Source organism: Oncorhynchus tshawytscha, unplaced genomic scaffold (assembly GCF_018296145.1).
Source record: "Oncorhynchus tshawytscha isolate Ot180627B unplaced genomic scaffold, Otsh_v2.0 Un_contig_1104_pilon_pilon, whole genome shotgun sequence".
NCBI lineage: Eukaryota > Metazoa > Chordata > Actinopteri > Salmoniformes > Salmonidae > Oncorhynchus > Oncorhynchus tshawytscha.
This window is the reverse complement of record NW_024609016.1, coordinates 13,440-30,428: the sequence shown is the minus strand read 5'-3', so window position 1 is coordinate 30,428 and position 16,989 is coordinate 13,440. Positions and strand designations below refer to the sequence as shown.

At 52.2% G+C, this 16,989-nt stretch overlaps 1 protein-coding gene across 1 annotated transcript in view; it reads left to right on the top strand.

The window, feature by feature from the left end:
• LOC121844116 (multiple epidermal growth factor-like domains protein 11) overlaps nucleotides 1–14,095 on the top strand; it is a gene marked incomplete at its 5' end in the record, with an annotated part of 45,167 nt that extends 31,072 nt beyond the window's left edge. The window contains 2 exons of the mRNA XM_042314008.1: nucleotides 11,102–11,314; nucleotides 13,668–14,095. Of these exons, the coding sequence (XP_042169942.1) occupies nucleotides 11,102–11,314; nucleotides 13,668–13,885 (431 nt within the window). The remainder of the gene's footprint in view (nucleotides 1–11,101; nucleotides 11,315–13,667) is intronic.
• Between the last annotated feature and the right edge of the window lie 2,894 nt (nucleotides 14,096–16,989).

Below are 16,989 nucleotides of genomic sequence, written 5' to 3'. Positions count from 1 at the left end.
TCACAACAATCAATGGGTTTTGGGTAAATGGTAGGTCCCGGCAGTCACAACAATCAATGGGTGTTGGTTAAATGGTAGGTCCCGGCAGTCACAACAATCAATGGGTGTTGGTTAAATGGTAGGTCCCGGCAGTCACAACAATCAATGGGTTTTGGGTAAATGGTAGGTCCCGGTAGTCACAACAATAGATGGGTGATGGTTAAATGGTAGGTCCCGGCAGTCACAACAATCAATGGGTTTTGGGTAAATGGTAGGTCCCGGTAGTCACAACAATAGATGGGTGATGGTTAAATGTTAGGTCCCGGTAGTCACAACAATAGATGGGTGATGGTTAAATGTTAGGTCCCGGTAGTCACAACAATAGATGGGTGTTGGTTAAATGTTAGGTCCCGGTAGTCACAACAATCAATGGGTGTTGGTTAAATGGTAGGTCCCGGTAGTCACAACAATCAATGGGTGTTGGTTAAATGGTAGGTCCCGGTAGTCACAACAATCAATGGGTGTTGGTTAAATGGTAGGTCCCGGTAGTCACAACAATCAATGGGTGTTGGTTAAATGGTAGGTCCCGGCAGTCACAACAATCAATGGGTGTTGGTTAAATGGTGGGAATTTGGAGCGACTAGTTGTTTTCTTCTTCCTGTGAGCGAGGTTTTTAGCAGAGCGGTTGGAAAGAACGTGGAGCACCGGAGCATTGCACCGCAATGAGCGGGATTTCAGACCACTCAACACCGCTCTGAAAGCAATGAGCGGGATTTCAGACCACTCAACACCGCTCTGAAAGCAATGAGCGGGATTTCAGACCACTCAACACCGCTCTGAAAGCAATGAGCGGGATTTCAGACCACTCAACACCGCTCTGTAAGCAATGAGCGGGATTTCAGACCACTCAACACCGCTCTGAAAGCAATGAGCGGGATTTCAGACCACTCAACACCACTCTGAAAGCAATGAGCGGGATTTCAGACCACTCAACACCGCTCTGAAAGCAATGAGCGGGATTTCAGACCACTCAACACCGCTCTGAAAGCAATGAGCGGGATTTCAGACCACTCAACACCGCTCTGAAAGCAATGAGCGGGATTTCAGACCACTCAACACCGCTCTGAAAGCAATGAGCGGGATTTCAGACCACTCAACACCGCTCTGTAAGCAATGAGCGGGATTTCAGACCACTCAACACCGCTCTGAAAGCAATGAGCGGGATTTCAGACCGCTCAACACCGCTCTGAAAGCAATGAGCGGGATTTCAGACCACTCAACACCGCTCTGAAAGCAATGAGCGGGATTTCAGACCGCTCAACACCGCTCTGAAAGCAATGAGCGGGATTTCAGACCACTCAACACCGCTCTGTAAGCAATGAGCGGGATTTCAGACCACTCAACACAGCTCTGAAAGCAATGAGCGGGATTTCAGACCGCTCAACACCGCTCTGAAAGCAATGAGCGGGATTTCAGACCACTCAACACCGCTCTGAAAGCAATGAGCGGGATTTCAGACCACTCAACACCGCTCTGTAAGCAATGAGCGGGATTTCAGACCACTCAACACCGTTCTGAAAGCAATGAGCGGGATTTCAGACCACTCAACACCGCTCTGAAAGCAATGAGCGGGATTTCAGACCGCTCAACACCGCTCTGAAAGCAATGAGCGGGATTTCAGACCGCTCAATACCGCTCTGAAAGCAATGAGCGGGATTTCAGACCACTCAACACCACTCTGAAAGCAATGAGTGGGATTTCAGACCGCTCAACACCGCTCTGTAAGCAATGAGCGGGATTTCAGACCACTCAACACCGCTCTGTAAGCAATGAGCGGGATTTCAGACCACTCAACACAGCTCTGAAAGCAATGAGCGGGATTTCAGACCGCTCAACACCGCTCTGAAAGCAATGAGCGGGATTTCAGACCACTCAACACCGCTCTGAAAGCAATGAGCGGGATTTCAGACCACTCAACACCGCTCTGTAAGCAATGAGCGGGATTTCAGACCACTCAACACCGTTCTGAAAGCAATGAGCGGGATTTCAGACCACTCAACACCGCTCTGAAAGCAATGAGCGGGATTTCAGACCGCTCAACACCGCTCTGAAAGCAATGAGCGGGATTTCAGACCGCTCAATACCGCTCTGAAAGCAATGAGCGGGATTTCAGACCACTCAACACCACTCTGAAAGCAATGAGTGGGATTTCAGACCGCTCAACACCGCTCTGTAAGCAATGAGCGGGATTTCAGACCACTCAACACCGCTCTGAAAGCAATGAGCGGGATTTCAGACCACTCAACACCGCTCTGAAAGCAATGAGCGGGATTTCAGACCACTCAACACCGCTCTGAAAGCAATGAGCGGGATTTCAGACCACTCAACACCGCTCTGAAAGCAATGAGCGGGATTTCAGACCACTCAACACCGCTCACATACTCTGGTTTGTGTATAAACTGATGTGTATGAACTGATGTGTGTGTTTTGACCTCTGTGTCTCTCTCTCCACAGGGCACGCCTGTGATCTCCTCCTCTGTGTGTGTTCCTTCCTCCTGATGGTCTCACACACTCCTCTCCGGTCCTCTCCTCCAGTCTCTACCTAACACAGTCCTCTCTCCTCCTCTCCTCCAGTCTCTACCTAACACACTCCTCTCCTCCAGTCTCCACCTAACACACTCCTCTCTCCTCCTCTCCGCCAGTCTCTACATAACACAGTCCTCTCTCCTCTTCTCCTCCAGTCTCTACCTAACACACTCCTCTCTCCTCCTCTCCTCCAGTCTCTACCTAACACAGTCCTCTCTCCTCCTCTCCTCCAGTCTCTACCTAACACACTCCTCTCTCCTCCTCTCCTCCAGTCTCTACCTAACACAGTCCTCTCTCCTCCAGTGTCTACCTAACACACTCCTCTCTCCTCCTCCCCTCCAGTCTCTACCTAACACAGTCCTCTCTCCTCCTCTCCTCCAGTCTCTACCTAACACACTCCTCTCTCCTCCTCTCCTCCAGTCTCTACCTAACACAGTCCTCTGTCCTCCTCTCCTCCAGTCTCTACCTAACACAGTCCTCTCTCCTCCTCTCCTCCAGTCTCTACCTAACACACTCCTCTCTCCTCTTCTCCTCCAGTCTCTACCCCACAGTCCTCTCTCCTCCAGTGTCTACCTAACACACTCCTCTCTCCTCCTCCCCTCCAGTCTCTACCTAACACAGTCCTCTCTCCTCCTCTCCTCCAGTCTCTACCTAACACAGTCCTCTCTCCTCCAGTCTCTACCTAACACACTCCTCTCTCCTCCTCTCCTCCAGTCTCTACCTAACACAGTCCTCTCTCCTCCAGTGTCTACCTAACACACTCCTCTCTCCTCCTCTCCTCCAGTCTCTACCTAACACAGTCCTCTCTCCTCCTCTCCTCCAGTCTCTACCTAACACACTCCTCTCTCCTCCTCCCCTCCAGTCTCTACCTAACACAGTCCTCTCTCCTCCTCTCCTCCAGTCTCTACCTAACACACTCCTCTCTCCTCCTCTCCTCCAGTCTCTACCTAACACACTCCTCTCTCCTCCTCTCCTCCAGTCTCTACCTAACACAGTCCTCTCTCCTCCTCTCCTCCAGTCTCTACCTAACACAGTCCTCTCTCTCCTCTCCTCCAGTCTCTACCTAACACACTCCTCTCTCCTCCTCTCCTCCAGTCTCTACCTAACACAGTCCTCTCTCCTCCTCCCCTCCAGTCTCTAACTAACACAGTCCTCTCTCCTCCTCTCCTCCAGTCTCTACCTAACACAGTCCTCTCTCCTCCTCCCCTCCAGTCTCTACCTAACACAGTCCTCTCTCCTCCTCTCCTCCAGTCTCTACCTAACACACTCCTCTCTCCTCCTCTCCTCCAGTCTCTACCTAACACAGTCCTCTCTCCTCCTCTCCTCCAGTCTCTACCTAACACACTCCTCTCTCCTCCTCTCCTCCAGTCTCTACCTAACACAGTCCTCTCTCCTCCTCCCCTCCAGTCTCTAACTAACACAGTCCTCTCTCCTCCTCTCCTCCAGTCTCTAACTAACACAGTCCTCTCTCCTCCTCCCCTCCAGTCTCTACCTAACACAGTCCTCTCTCCTCCTCTCCTCCAGTCTCTACCTAACACAGTCCTCTCTCCTCCTCTCCTCCAGTCTCTACCTAACACAGTCCTCTCTCCTCCTCTCCTCCAGTCTCTACCTAACACACTCCTCTCTCCTCCTCTCCTCCAGTCTCTACCTAACACACTCCTCTCTCCTCCTCTCCTCCAGTCTCTACCTAACACAGTCCTCTCTCCTCCAGTGTCTACCTAACACACTCCTCTCTCCTCCTCCCCTCCAGTCTCTACCTAACACAGTCCTCTCTCCTCCTCTCCTCCAGTCTCTACCTAACACACTCCTCTCTCCTCCTCCCCTCCAGTCTCTACCTAACACAGTCCTCTCTCCTCCTCCCCTCCAGTCTCTACCTAACACACTCCTCTCTCCTCCTCTCCTCCAGTCTCTACCTAACACACTCCTCTCTCCTCCTCTCCTCCAGTCTCTACATAACACAGTCCTCTCTCCTCTTCTCCTCCAGTCTCTACCTAACACACTCCTCTCTCCTCCTCTCCTCCAGTCTCTACCTAACACACTCCTCTCTCCTCCTCTCCTCCAGTCTCTACCTAACACACTCCTCTCTCCTCCTCTCCTCCAGTCTCTACCTAACACAGTCCTCTCTCCTCCAGTGTCTACCTAACACACTCCTCTCTCCTCCTCCCCTCCAGTCTCTACCTAACACAGTCCTCTCTCCTCCTCTCCTCCAGTCTCTACCTAACACACTCCTCTCTCCTCCTCCCCTCCAGTCTCTACCTAACACAGTCCTCTCTCCTCCTCCCCTCCAGTCTCTACCTAACACACTCCTCTCTCCTCCTCTCCTCCAGTCTCTACATAACACAGTCCTCTCTCCTCTTCTCCTCCAGTCTCTACCTAACACACTCCTCTCTCCTCCTCTCCTCCAGTCTCTACCTAACACACTCCTCTCTCCTCCTCTCCTCCAGTCTCTACCTAACACACTCCTCTCTCCTCCTCTCCTCCAGTCTCTACCTAACACAGTCCTCTCTCCTCCAGTCTCTACCTAACACACTCCTCTCTCCTCCTCCCCTCCAGTCTCTACCTAACACAGTCCTCTCTCCTCCTCCCCTCCAGTGTCTACCTAACACACTCCTCTCTCCTCCTCTCCTCCAGTCTCTACCTAACACAGTCCTCTCTCCTCCAGTCTCTACCTAACACACTCCTCTCTCCTCCTCCCCTCCAGTCTCTACCTAACACACTCCTCTCTCCTCTTCTCCTCCAGTCTCTACCTAACACACTCCTCTCTCCTCCTCTCCTCCAGTCTCTACCTAACACAGTCCTCTCTCCTCCAGTCTCTACCTAACACAGTCCTCTCTCCTCCAGTCTCTACCTAACACAGTCCTCTCTCCTCCAGTCTCTACCTAACACACTCCTCTCTCCTCCTCCCCTCCAGTCTCTACCTAACACACTCCTCTTCTCCTCCAGTCTCTACCTAACACACTCCTCTCTCCTCCTCCCCTCCAGTCTCTACCTAACACACTCCTCTCTCCTCTTCTCCTCCAGTCTCTACCTAACACACTCCTCTCTCCTCTTCTCCTCCAGTCTCTACCTAACACACTCCTCTCTCCTCCTCTCCTCCAGTCTCTACCTAACACACTCCTCTCTCCTCCTCTCCTCCAGTCTCTACCTAACACAGTCCTCTCTCCTCCTCTCCTCCAGTCTCTACCTAACACACTCCTCTCTCCTCCTCTCCTCCAGTCTCTACCTAACACACTCCTCTCTCCTCCTCTCCTCCAGTCTCTACCTAACACAGTCCTCTCTCCTCCAGTGTCTACCTAACACACTCCTCTCTCCTCCTCCCCTCCAGTCTCTACCTAACACAGTCCTCTCTCCTCCTCTCCTCCAGTCTCTACCTAACACACTCCTCTCTCCTCCTCTCCTCCAGTCTCTACCTAACACAGTCCTCTCTCCTCCTCTCCTCCAGTCTCTACCTAACACAGTCCTCTCTCCTCCTCTCCTCCAGTCTCTACCTAACACACTCCTCTCTCCTCTTCTCCTCCAGTCTCTACCTAACACAGTCCTCTCTCCTCCAGTGTCTACCTAACACACTCCTCTCTCCTCCTCCCCTCCAGTCTCTACCTAACACAGTCCTCTCTCCTCCTCTCCTCCAGTCTCTACCTAACACAGTCCTCTCTCCTCCAGTCTCTACCTAACACACTCCTCTCTCCTCCTCTCCTCCAGTCTCTACCTAACACAGTCCTCTCTCCTCCAGTGTCTACCTAACACACTCCTCTCTCCTCCTCTCCTCCAGTCTCTACCTAACACAGTCCTCTCTCCTCCTCTCCTCCAGTCTCTACCTAACACACTCCTCTCTCCTCCTCCCCTCCAGTCTCTACCTAACACAGTCCTCTCTCCTCCTCTCCTCCAGTCTCTACCTAACACACTCCTCTCTCCTCCTCTCCTCCAGTCTCTACCTAACACACTCCTCTCTCCTCCTCTCCTCCAGTCTCTACCTAACACAGTCCTCTCTCCTCCTCTCCTCCAGTCTCTACCTAACACAGTCCTCTCTCCTCCTCTCCTCCAGTCTCTACCTAACACACTCCTCTCTCCTCCTCTCCTCCAGTCTCTACCTAACACAGTCCTCTCTCCTCCTCCCCTCCAGTCTCTAACTAACACAGTCCTCTCTCCTCCTCCCCTCCAGTCTCTACCTAACACAGTCCTCTCTCCTCCTCCCCTCCAGTCTCTACCTAACACAGTCCTCTCTCCTCCTCTCCTCCAGTCTCTACCTAACACACTCCTCTCTCCTCCTCTCCTCCAGTCTCTACCTAACACAGTCCTCTCTCCTCCTCTCCTCCAGTCTCTACCTAACACACTCCTCTCTCCTCCTCTCCTCCAGTCTCTACCTAACACAGTCCTCTCTCCTCCTCCCCTCCAGTCTCTAACTAACACAGTCCTCTCTCCTCCTCTCCTCCAGTCTCTAACTAACACAGTCCTCTCTCCTCCTCCCCTCCAGTCTCTACCTAACACAGTCCTCTCTCCTCCTCTCCTCCAGTCTCTACCTAACACAGTCCTCTCTCCTCCTCTCCTCCAGTCTCTACCTAACACAGTCCTCTCTCCTCCTCTCCTCCAGTCTCTACCTAACACACTCCTCTCTCCTCCTCTCCTCCAGTCTCTACCTAACACACTCCTCTCTCCTCCTCTCCTCCAGTCTCTACCTAACACAGTCCTCTCTCCTCCAGTGTCTACCTAACACACTCCTCTCTCCTCCTCCCCTCCAGTCTCTACCTAACACAGTCCTCTCTCCTCCTCTCCTCCAGTCTCTACCTAACACACTCCTCTCTCCTCCTCCCCTCCAGTCTCTACCTAACACAGTCCTCTCTCCTCCTCCCCTCCAGTCTCTACCTAACACACTCCTCTCTCCTCCTCTCCTCCAGTCTCTACCTAACACACTCCTCTCTCCTCCTCTCCTCCAGTCTCTACATAACACAGTCCTCTCTCCTCTTCTCCTCCAGTCTCTACCTAACACACTCCTCTCTCCTCCTCTCCTCCAGTCTCTACCTAACACACTCCTCTCTCCTCCTCTCCTCCAGTCTCTACCTAACACAGTCCTCTCTCCTCCAGTCTCTACCTAACACACTCCTCTCTCCTCCTCTCCTCCAGTCTCTACCTAACACAGTCCTCTCTCCTCCAGTCTCTACCTAACACACTCCTCTCTCCTCCTCCCCTCCAGTCTCTACCTAACACAGTCCTCTCTCCTCCTCCCCTCCAGTGTCTACCTAACACACTCCTCTCTCCTCCTCCCCTCCAGTCTCTACCTAACACAGTCCTCTCTCCTCCAGTCTCTACCTAACACACTCCTCTCTCCTCCTCTCCTCCAGTCTCTACCTAACACAGTCCTCTCTCCTCCAGTCTCTACCTAACACACTCCTCTCTCCTCCTCCCCTCCAGTCTCTACCTAACACACTCCTCTCTCCTCTTCTCCTCCAGTCTCTACCTAACACACTCCTCTCTCCTCCTCTCCTCCAGTCTCTACCTAACACAGTCCTCTCTCCTCCAGTCTCTACCTAACACAGTCCTCTCTCCTCCAGTCTCTACCTAACACAGTCCTCTCTCCTCCAGTCTCTACCTAACACACTCCTCTCTCCTCCTCCCTCCAGTCTCTACCTAACACACTCCTCTTCTCCTCCAGTCTCTACCTAACACACTCCTCTCTCCTCCTCCCCTCCAGTCTCTACCTAACACACTCCTCTCTCCTCTTCTCCTCCAGTCTCTACCTAACACACTCCTCTCTCCTCTTCTCCTCCAGTCTCTACCTAACACACTCCTCTCTCCTCCTCTCCTCCAGTCTCTACCTAACACACTCCTCTCTCCTCCTCTCCTCCAGTCTCTACCTAACACAGTCCTCTCTCCTCCAGTGTCTACCTAACACACTCCTCTCTCCTCCTCTCCTCCAGTCTCTACCTAACACAGTCCTCTCTCCTCCAGTCTATACCTAACACACTCCTCTCTCCTCCTCTCCTCCAGTCTCTACCTAACACAGTCCTCTCTCCTCCAGTCTCTACCTAACACAGTCCTCTCTCCTCCAGTCTCTACCTAACACAGTCCTCTCTCCTCCAGTGTCTACCTAACACACTCCTCTCTCCTCCTCTCCTCCAGTCTCTACCTAACACAGTCCTCTCTCCTCCAGTCTCTAACTAACACACTCCTCTCTCCTCCTCTCCTCCAGTCTCTACCTAACACAGTCCTCTCTCCTCCAGTCTCTACCTAACACACTCCTCTCTCCTCCTCCCCTCCAGTCTCTAACTAACACAGTCCTCTCTCCTCCTCCCCTCCAGTCTCTAACTAACACAGTCCTCTCTCCTCCTCTCCTCCAGTCTCTACCTAACACAGTCCTCTCTCCTCCTCCCCTCCAGTGTCTACCTAACACACTCCTCTCTCCTCCTCCCCTCCAGTCTCTACCTAACACAGTCCTCTCTCCTCCAGTCTCTACCTAACACACTCCTCTCTCCTCCTCTCCTCCAGTCTCTACCTAACACAGTCCTCTCTCCTCCAGTCTCTACCTAACACACTCCTCTCTCCTCCTCCCCTCCAGTCTCTACCTAACACACTCCTCTCTCCTCTTCTCCTCCAGTCTCTACCTAACACACTCCTCTCTCCTCCTCTCCTCCAGTCTCTACCTAACACAGTCCTCTCTCCTCCAGTCTCTACCTAACACAGTCCTCTCTCCTCCAGTCTCTACCTAACACAGTCCTCTCTCCTCCAGTCTCTACCTAACACACTCCTCTCTCCTCCTCCCCTCCAGTCTCTACCTAACACACTCCTCTTCTCCTCCAGTCTCTACCTAACACACTCCTCTCTCCTCCTCCCCTCCAGTCTCTACCTAACACACTCCTCTCTCCTCTTCTCCTCCAGTCTCTACCTAACACACTCCTCTCTCCTCTTCTCCTCCAGTCTCTACCTAACACACTCCTCTCTCCTCCTCTCCTCCAGTCTCTACCTAACACACTCCTCTCTCCTCCTCTCCTCCAGTCTCTACCTAACACAGTCCTCTCTCCTCCAGTGTCTACCTAACACACTCCTCTCTCCTCCTCTCCTCCAGTCTCTACCTAACACAGTCCTCTCTCCTCCAGTCTCTACCTAACACACTCCTCTCTCCTCCTCTCCTCCAGTCTCTACCTAACACAGTCCTCTCTCCTCCAGTCTCTACCTAACACAGTCCTCTCTCCTCCAGTCTCTACCTAACACAGTCCTCTCTCCTCCAGTGTCTACCTAACACACTCCTCTCTCCTCCTCTCCTCCAGTCTCTACCTAACACAGTCCTCTCTCCTCCAGTCTCTAACTAACACACTCCTCTCTCCTCCTCTCCTCCAGTCTCTACCTAACACAGTCCTCTCTCATCCAGTCTCTACCTAACACACTCCTCTCTCCTCCTCCCCTCCAGTCTCTAACTAACACAGTCCTCTCTCCTCCTCCCCTCCAGTCTCTAACTAACACAGTCCTCTCTCCTCCTCTCCTCCAGTCTCTACCTAACACAGTCCTCTCTCCTCCTCTCCTCCAGTCTCTACCTAACACAGTCCTCTCTCCTCCTCTCCTCCAGTCTCTACCTAACACACTCCTCTCTCCTCCAGTCTCTACCTAACACACTCCTCTCTCCTCCTCTCCTCCAGTCTCTACCTAACACACTCCTCTCTCCTCCTCTCCTCCAGTCTCTACCTAACACACTCCTCTCTCCTCCTCCCCTCCAGTCTCTACCTAACACACTCCTCTCTCCTCCTCCCCCTCCAGTCTCTACCTAACACAGTCCTCTCTCCTCCTCTCCTCCAGTCTCTACCTAACACAGTCCTCTCTCCTCCTCTCCTCCAGTCTCTACCTAACACACTCCTCTCTCCTCCTCCCCTCCAGTCTCTACCTAACACACTCCTCTCTCCTCCTCCCCTCCAGTCTCTACCTAACACAGTCCTCTCTCCTCCTCTCCTCCAGTCTCTACCTAACACAGTCCTCTCTCCTCTCTCCTCCAGTCTCTACCTAACACAGTCCTCTCTCCTCCTCTCCTCCAGTCTCTACCTAACACAGTCCTCTCTCCTCCAGTCTCTACCTAACACAGTCCTCTCTCCTCCAGTCTCTACCTAACACAGTCCTCTCTCCTCCAGTCTCTACCTAACACACTCCTCCTCCCCTCCAGTCTCTACCTAACACACTCCTCTCTCCTCCTCCCCTCCAGTCTCTAACTAACCCAACACCCCATAAACAAACTCACTACTTTTGGATTTAAATGCTTTATACTGTGATATGTTACTAATACTGTGAATGTTGTGTGTCCTGTGTGATTTACCCTGTACTCTGTTTTTAATTGTTTATCTACAGGTTGTCAGTGGATAAGAGTTTTCACTTGTCTTACCTCCCGGGGTAGAATTATAATCTCATGTTGTATTCGTCTCCCGATGTCGATATGACGAATGCATTGAAAGGCCGACAATGTCATCGCTGATATCAGAATCATTCGCTAACAGATACCTTCACCTTGGTAAAAAAGTGTTCCCGTCTTCCTGCTTCTCAGTGTGTTATTTGTCTTTGTCAGACTACATGAAGGGTTCCCTGTCCAGCACCTGCTCTCTGAACAGTGAGAACCCCTACGCCACCATCAATGACCCGCTGGCCGTGGCCTGTAAACACACAGAGAGCAGCTATGTAGAGATGAAGAGTCCTGTCCACCACGACATGTCCTACTGCTCCTCTGCTATAGTCACCACCACCGCCACACACACCGTCAGCAAGAACGTCTATGATGTGGGTGAGTTATAGATATATAGTAATGTAGATGTCCTACTGGGTGAGTTATAGATATATAGTAACGTAGATGTCCTACTGGGTGAGTTATAGATATATAGTAACGTAGATGTCCTACTGGGTGAGTTATAGATATATAGTTATGTAGATGTCCTACTGGGTGAGTTATAGATATATAGTAACGTAGATGTCCTACTGGGTGAGTTATAGATATATAGTAACGTAGATGTCCTACTGGGTGAGTTATAGATATATAGTTATGTAGATGTCCTACTGGGTGAGTTATAGATATATAGTTATGTAGATATATAGTTATGTAGATGTCCTACTGGGTGAGTTATAGATATATAGTTATGTAGATATATAGTTATGTAGATGTCCTACTGGGTGAGTTTCGGGGATGTAGGGTCATCGACATCCCCTTAGTTTTGGAGAAGATGAGCTCATGAGGAAGATGAATTTGTTTTTCTGTGTAACTGACTGGTTATCAGTCTGTTGTTTCAGTCTGTTGTCTATGTCTGTTGTCTATGTCTGTTGTCTCTGTCTGTTGTTTCAGCCTGTTGTCTATGTCTGTTGTTTCAGTCTGTTGTTTCTGTCTGTTGTTTCAGTCTGTTGTTTCAGTCTGTTGTCTCTGTCTGTTGTCTCTGTCTGTTGTCTCAGTCTGTTGTTTCAGTCTGTTGTTTCAGTCTGTTGTTTCAGTCTGTTGTCTATGTCTGTTGTTTCAGTCTGTTGTTTCAGCCTGTTGTCTATGTCGGTTGTTTCAGTCTGCTGTCTATGTCTGTTGTTTCAGTCTGTTGTTTCAGTCTGTTGTCTATGTCTGTTGTCTATGTCTGTTGTCTCTGTCTGTTGTCTATGTCTGTTGTTTCAGTCTGTTGTCTATGTCTGTTGTCTCTGTCTGTTGTTTCAGCCTTTTGTCTATGTCTGCTGTTTCAGTCTGTTGTTTCAGTCTGTTGTCTATGTCTGTTGTTTCAGTCTGTTGTCTCTGTCTGTTGTTTCAGTCTGTTGTCTCTGTCTGTTGTCTCTGTCTGTTGTTTCAGTCTGTTGTCTCTGTCTGTTGTCTTTGTCTGTTGTCTGTCTGTTCTCTCTCTCTCTCTGTCTGAGGGGGTTATTGTGGAGGGTACTTGTATGAAGTGTTTGAATGATCACTTTGATTAGTCAGAAAAGTTCAAGCCTCTCTTTCTCTCTTCTCCCTCCATACCCTTATCTCTATCCCTCCATCCCCCTATCTCTATCCCTCCATCCCCCTATCTCTATCCCTCCATCCCTATCTCTATCCCTCCATCCCCTATCTCTATCCCTCCATCCCCCTATCTCTATCCCTCCATCCCCTATCTCTATCCCTCCATCCCCCTATCTCTATCCCTCCATCCCCCTATCTCTATCCCTCCATCCCCTATCTCTATCCCTCCATCCCCCTATCTCTATCCCTCCATCCCCTATCTCTATCCCTCCATCCCCTATATCTCTATCCCTCCATCCCCTATCCCTATCTCTTTCCCTCCATCCCCCTATCTCTATCCCTCCATCCCCTATCTCTATCCCTCCATCCCCCTATCCCTATCTCTTTCCCTCCATCCCCTATCTCTATCCCTCCATCACCCTATCTCTATCCCTCCATCCCCTATCTCTATCCCTCCATCCCCTATCTCTATCCCTCCATCCCCTATCCCTATCTCTATCCCTCCATCCCCCTATCTCTATCCCTCCATCCCCCCCTATCTCTATCCCTCCATCCCCCTATCTCTATCCCTCCATCCCCTATCCCTATCTCTTTCCCTCCATCCCCTATCTCTATCCCTCCATCACCCTATCTCTATCCCTCCATCCCCCTATCTCTATCCCTCGATCCCCCTATCTCTATCCCTCCATCCCCCTATCTCTATCCCTCCATCCCCCTATCTCTATCCCTCCATCCCCTATCTCTATCCCTCCATCCCCCTATCTTTATCCCTCCATCCCCCTATCTCTATCCCTATATCCCTCCATCCCCCTATCTCTATCCCTCCATCCCCCTATCTCTATCTCTATCCCTCCATCCCCCTATCTCTATCCCTCCATCCCCCTATCTCTATCCCTCCATCCCTCTATCCCTCCATCCCCCTATCTCTATCCCTCCATCCCCCTATCTCTATCCCTCCATCCCTCTATCCCTCCATCCCCTATCTCTATCCCTCCATCCCTCTATCCCTCCATCCCTCCATCTCTATCCCCCTATCTCTATCCCTCCATCCCCCTATCTCTATCCCTCCATCCCTCTATCCCTCAATCCCCCTATCTCTATCCCTCCATCCCCTATCTCTATCCCTCCATCCCTCTATCCCTCCATCCCCTATCTCTATCCCTCCATCCCCCTTTAGAACCCAAGGTGAGTGTTCTCCAGGGCTGTAACGGTGTGGTGGTTCCCACGTACCCTCAGAACCCGTACGACCTCCCCAGGAACAGCCACATCCCCAGCCACTACGACCTGCTGCCCCTGAGACACAGCCAGAGCTACAGCCCTACACACAGCCAGGACCACAGCCACCAGAGCCACAGCCCACCCTTGCCCGGCAGCCCTACCAGCTCCCTGCTATAGACAGACCACTCCCGAACGCTGGGCCGCGACCTTAGACCTACCAAAGTACCAGTGCAACATCAATGTTGGTGGACATACTAGATGATATACCAACAGAAGCTCTGTGTGGACTCACTGCTGTGTGGACTCACTGCTGTGTGGACTCACTACCGTGTGGACTCACTACCGTGTGGACTCACTAACGTGTGGACTCACTACCGTGTGGACTCACTACCGTGTGGACTCACTGCCGTGTGGACTCACTACCGTGTGGACTCACTACCGTGTGGACTCACTGACGTGTGGACTCACTGCCGTGTGGACTCACTACCGTGTGGACTCACTGCCGTGTGGACTCACTACCGTGTGGACTCACTACCGTGTGGACTCACTGCCGTGTGGACTCACTGCCGTGTGGACTCACTGCCGTGTGGACTCACTGCCGTGTGGACTCACTGCCGTGTGGACTCACTGCCGTGTGGACTCACTGCCGTGTGGACTCACTAACGTGTGGACTCACTAACGTGTGGACTCACTAACGTGTGGACTCACTACCGTGTGGACTCACTACCGTGTGGACTCACTAACGTGTGGACTCACTAACGTGTGGACTCACTACCGTGTGGACTCACTGCCGTGTGGACTCACTGCCGTGTGGACTCACTACCGTGTGGACTCACTGCCGTGTGGACTCACTACCGTGTGGACTCACTACCATGTGGACTCACTGCCGTGTGGACTCACTACTGTGTGGACTCACTGCCGTGTGGACTCACTACTGTGTGGACTCACTAACGTGTGGACTCACTACCGTGTGGACTCACTACCGTGTGGACTCACTACCGTGTGGACTCACTGCCGTGTGGACTCACTACCGTGTGGACTCACTACCGTGTGGACTCACTACCGTGTGGACTCACTAACGTGTGGACTCACTGCTGTGTGGACTCACTAACGTGTGGACTCACTGCTGTGGACTCACTAACGTGTGGACTCACTGCTGTGTGGACTCACTAACATGTGGACTCACTAACGGTGGACTCACTAACGTGTGGACTCACTAACGTGTGGACTCACTAACGTGTGGACTCACTGCTATTTGGACTCACTACCGTGTGGACTCACTACCGTGTGGACTCACTAACGTGTGGACTCACTGCTGTGTGGACTCACTGCTGTGTGGACTCACTGCTGTGTGGACTCACTGCTGTGTGGACTCACTACCGTGTGGACCCACTGCTGTGTGGACTCACTAACGTGTGGACTCACTGCTGTGTGGACTCACTAACGTATGGACTCACTGCTGTGTGGACTCACTGCTGTGTGGACTCACTACCGTGTGGACCCACTGCTGTGTGGACTCACTAACGTGTGGACTCACTGCTGTGTGGACTCACTGCTGTGTGGACTCACTACCGTGTGGACTCACTGCCGTGTGGACTCACTGCCGTGTGGACTCACTACCGTGTGGACTCACTGCCGTGTGGACTCACTGCCGTGTGGACTCACTGCCGTGTGGACTCACTACCGTGTGGACTCACTGCCGTGTGGACTCACTGCCGTGTGGACTCACTACTGTGTGGACTCACTACCGTGTGGACTCACTACCGTGTGGACTCACTACCGTGTGGACTCACTGCCGTGTGGACTCACTACCGTGTGGACTCACTACTGTGTGGACTCACTAACGTGTGGACTCACTACTGTGTGGACTCACTACCGTGTGGACTCACTACCGTGTGGACTCACTGCCGTGTGGACTCACTACCGTGTGGACTCACTACTGTGTGGACTCACTAACGTGTGGACTCACTGCCGTGTGGACTCACTACCGTGTGGACTCACTGCCGTGTGGACTCACTGCCGTGTGGACTCACTACCGTGTGGACTCACTGCCGTGTGGACTCACTGCCGTGTGGACTCACTACCGTGTGGACTCACTGCCGTGTGGACTCACTACCGTGTGGACTCACTGCCGTGTGGACTCACTGCCGTGTGGACTCACTGCCGTGTGGACTCACTGCCGTGTGGACTCACTACCGTGTGGACTCACTACCGTGTGGACACATGCCGTGTGGACTCACTACCGTGTGGACTCACTACCGTGTGGACTCACTGCCGTGTGGACTCACTACTGTGTGGACTCACTGCCGTGTGGACTCACTACTGTGTGGACTCACTAACGTGTGGACTCACTACCGTGTGGACTCACTACCGTGTGGACTCACTACCGTGTGGACTCACTAACGTGTGGACTCACTGCTGTGTGGACTCACTAACGTGTGGACTCACTGCTGTGTGGACTCACTAACATGTGGACTCACTAACGTGTGGACTCACTGCTGTGTGGACTCACTAACGTGTGGACTCACTGCTATTTGGACTCACTACCGTGTGGACTCACTACCGTGTGGACTCACTAACGTGTGGACTCACTGCTGTGTGGACTCACTGCTGTGTGGACTCACTGCTGTGTGGACTCACTGCTGTGTGGACTCACTACCGTGTGGACCCACTGCTGTGTGGACTCACTAACGTGTGGACTCACTGCTGTGTGGACTCACTAACGTATGGACTCACTGCTGTGTGGACTCACTGCTGTGTGGACTCACTACCGTGTGGACCCACTGCTGTGTGGACTCACTAACGTGTGGACTCACTGCTGTGTGGACTCACTAACGTGTGGACTCACTACCGTGTGGACTCACTGCCGTGTGGACTCACTGCCGTGTGGACTCACTACCGTGTGGACTCACTGCCGTGTGGACTCACTGCCGTGTGGACTCACTACTGTGTGGACTCACTGCCGTGTGGACTCACTACCGTGTGGACTCACTGCCGTGTGGACTCACTGCCGTGTGGACTCACTGCTGTGTGGACTCACTACTGTGTGGACTCACTACCGTGTGGACTCACTACCGTGTGGACTCACTACCGTGTGGACTCACTGCCGTGTGGACTCACTACCGTGTGGACTCACTACTGTGTGGACTCACTAACGTGTGGACTCACTACTGTGTGGACTCACTACCGTGTGGACTCACTACCGTGTGGACTCACTGCTGTGTGGACTCACTACCGTGTGGACTCACTACCGTGTGGACTCACTACCGTGTGGACTCACT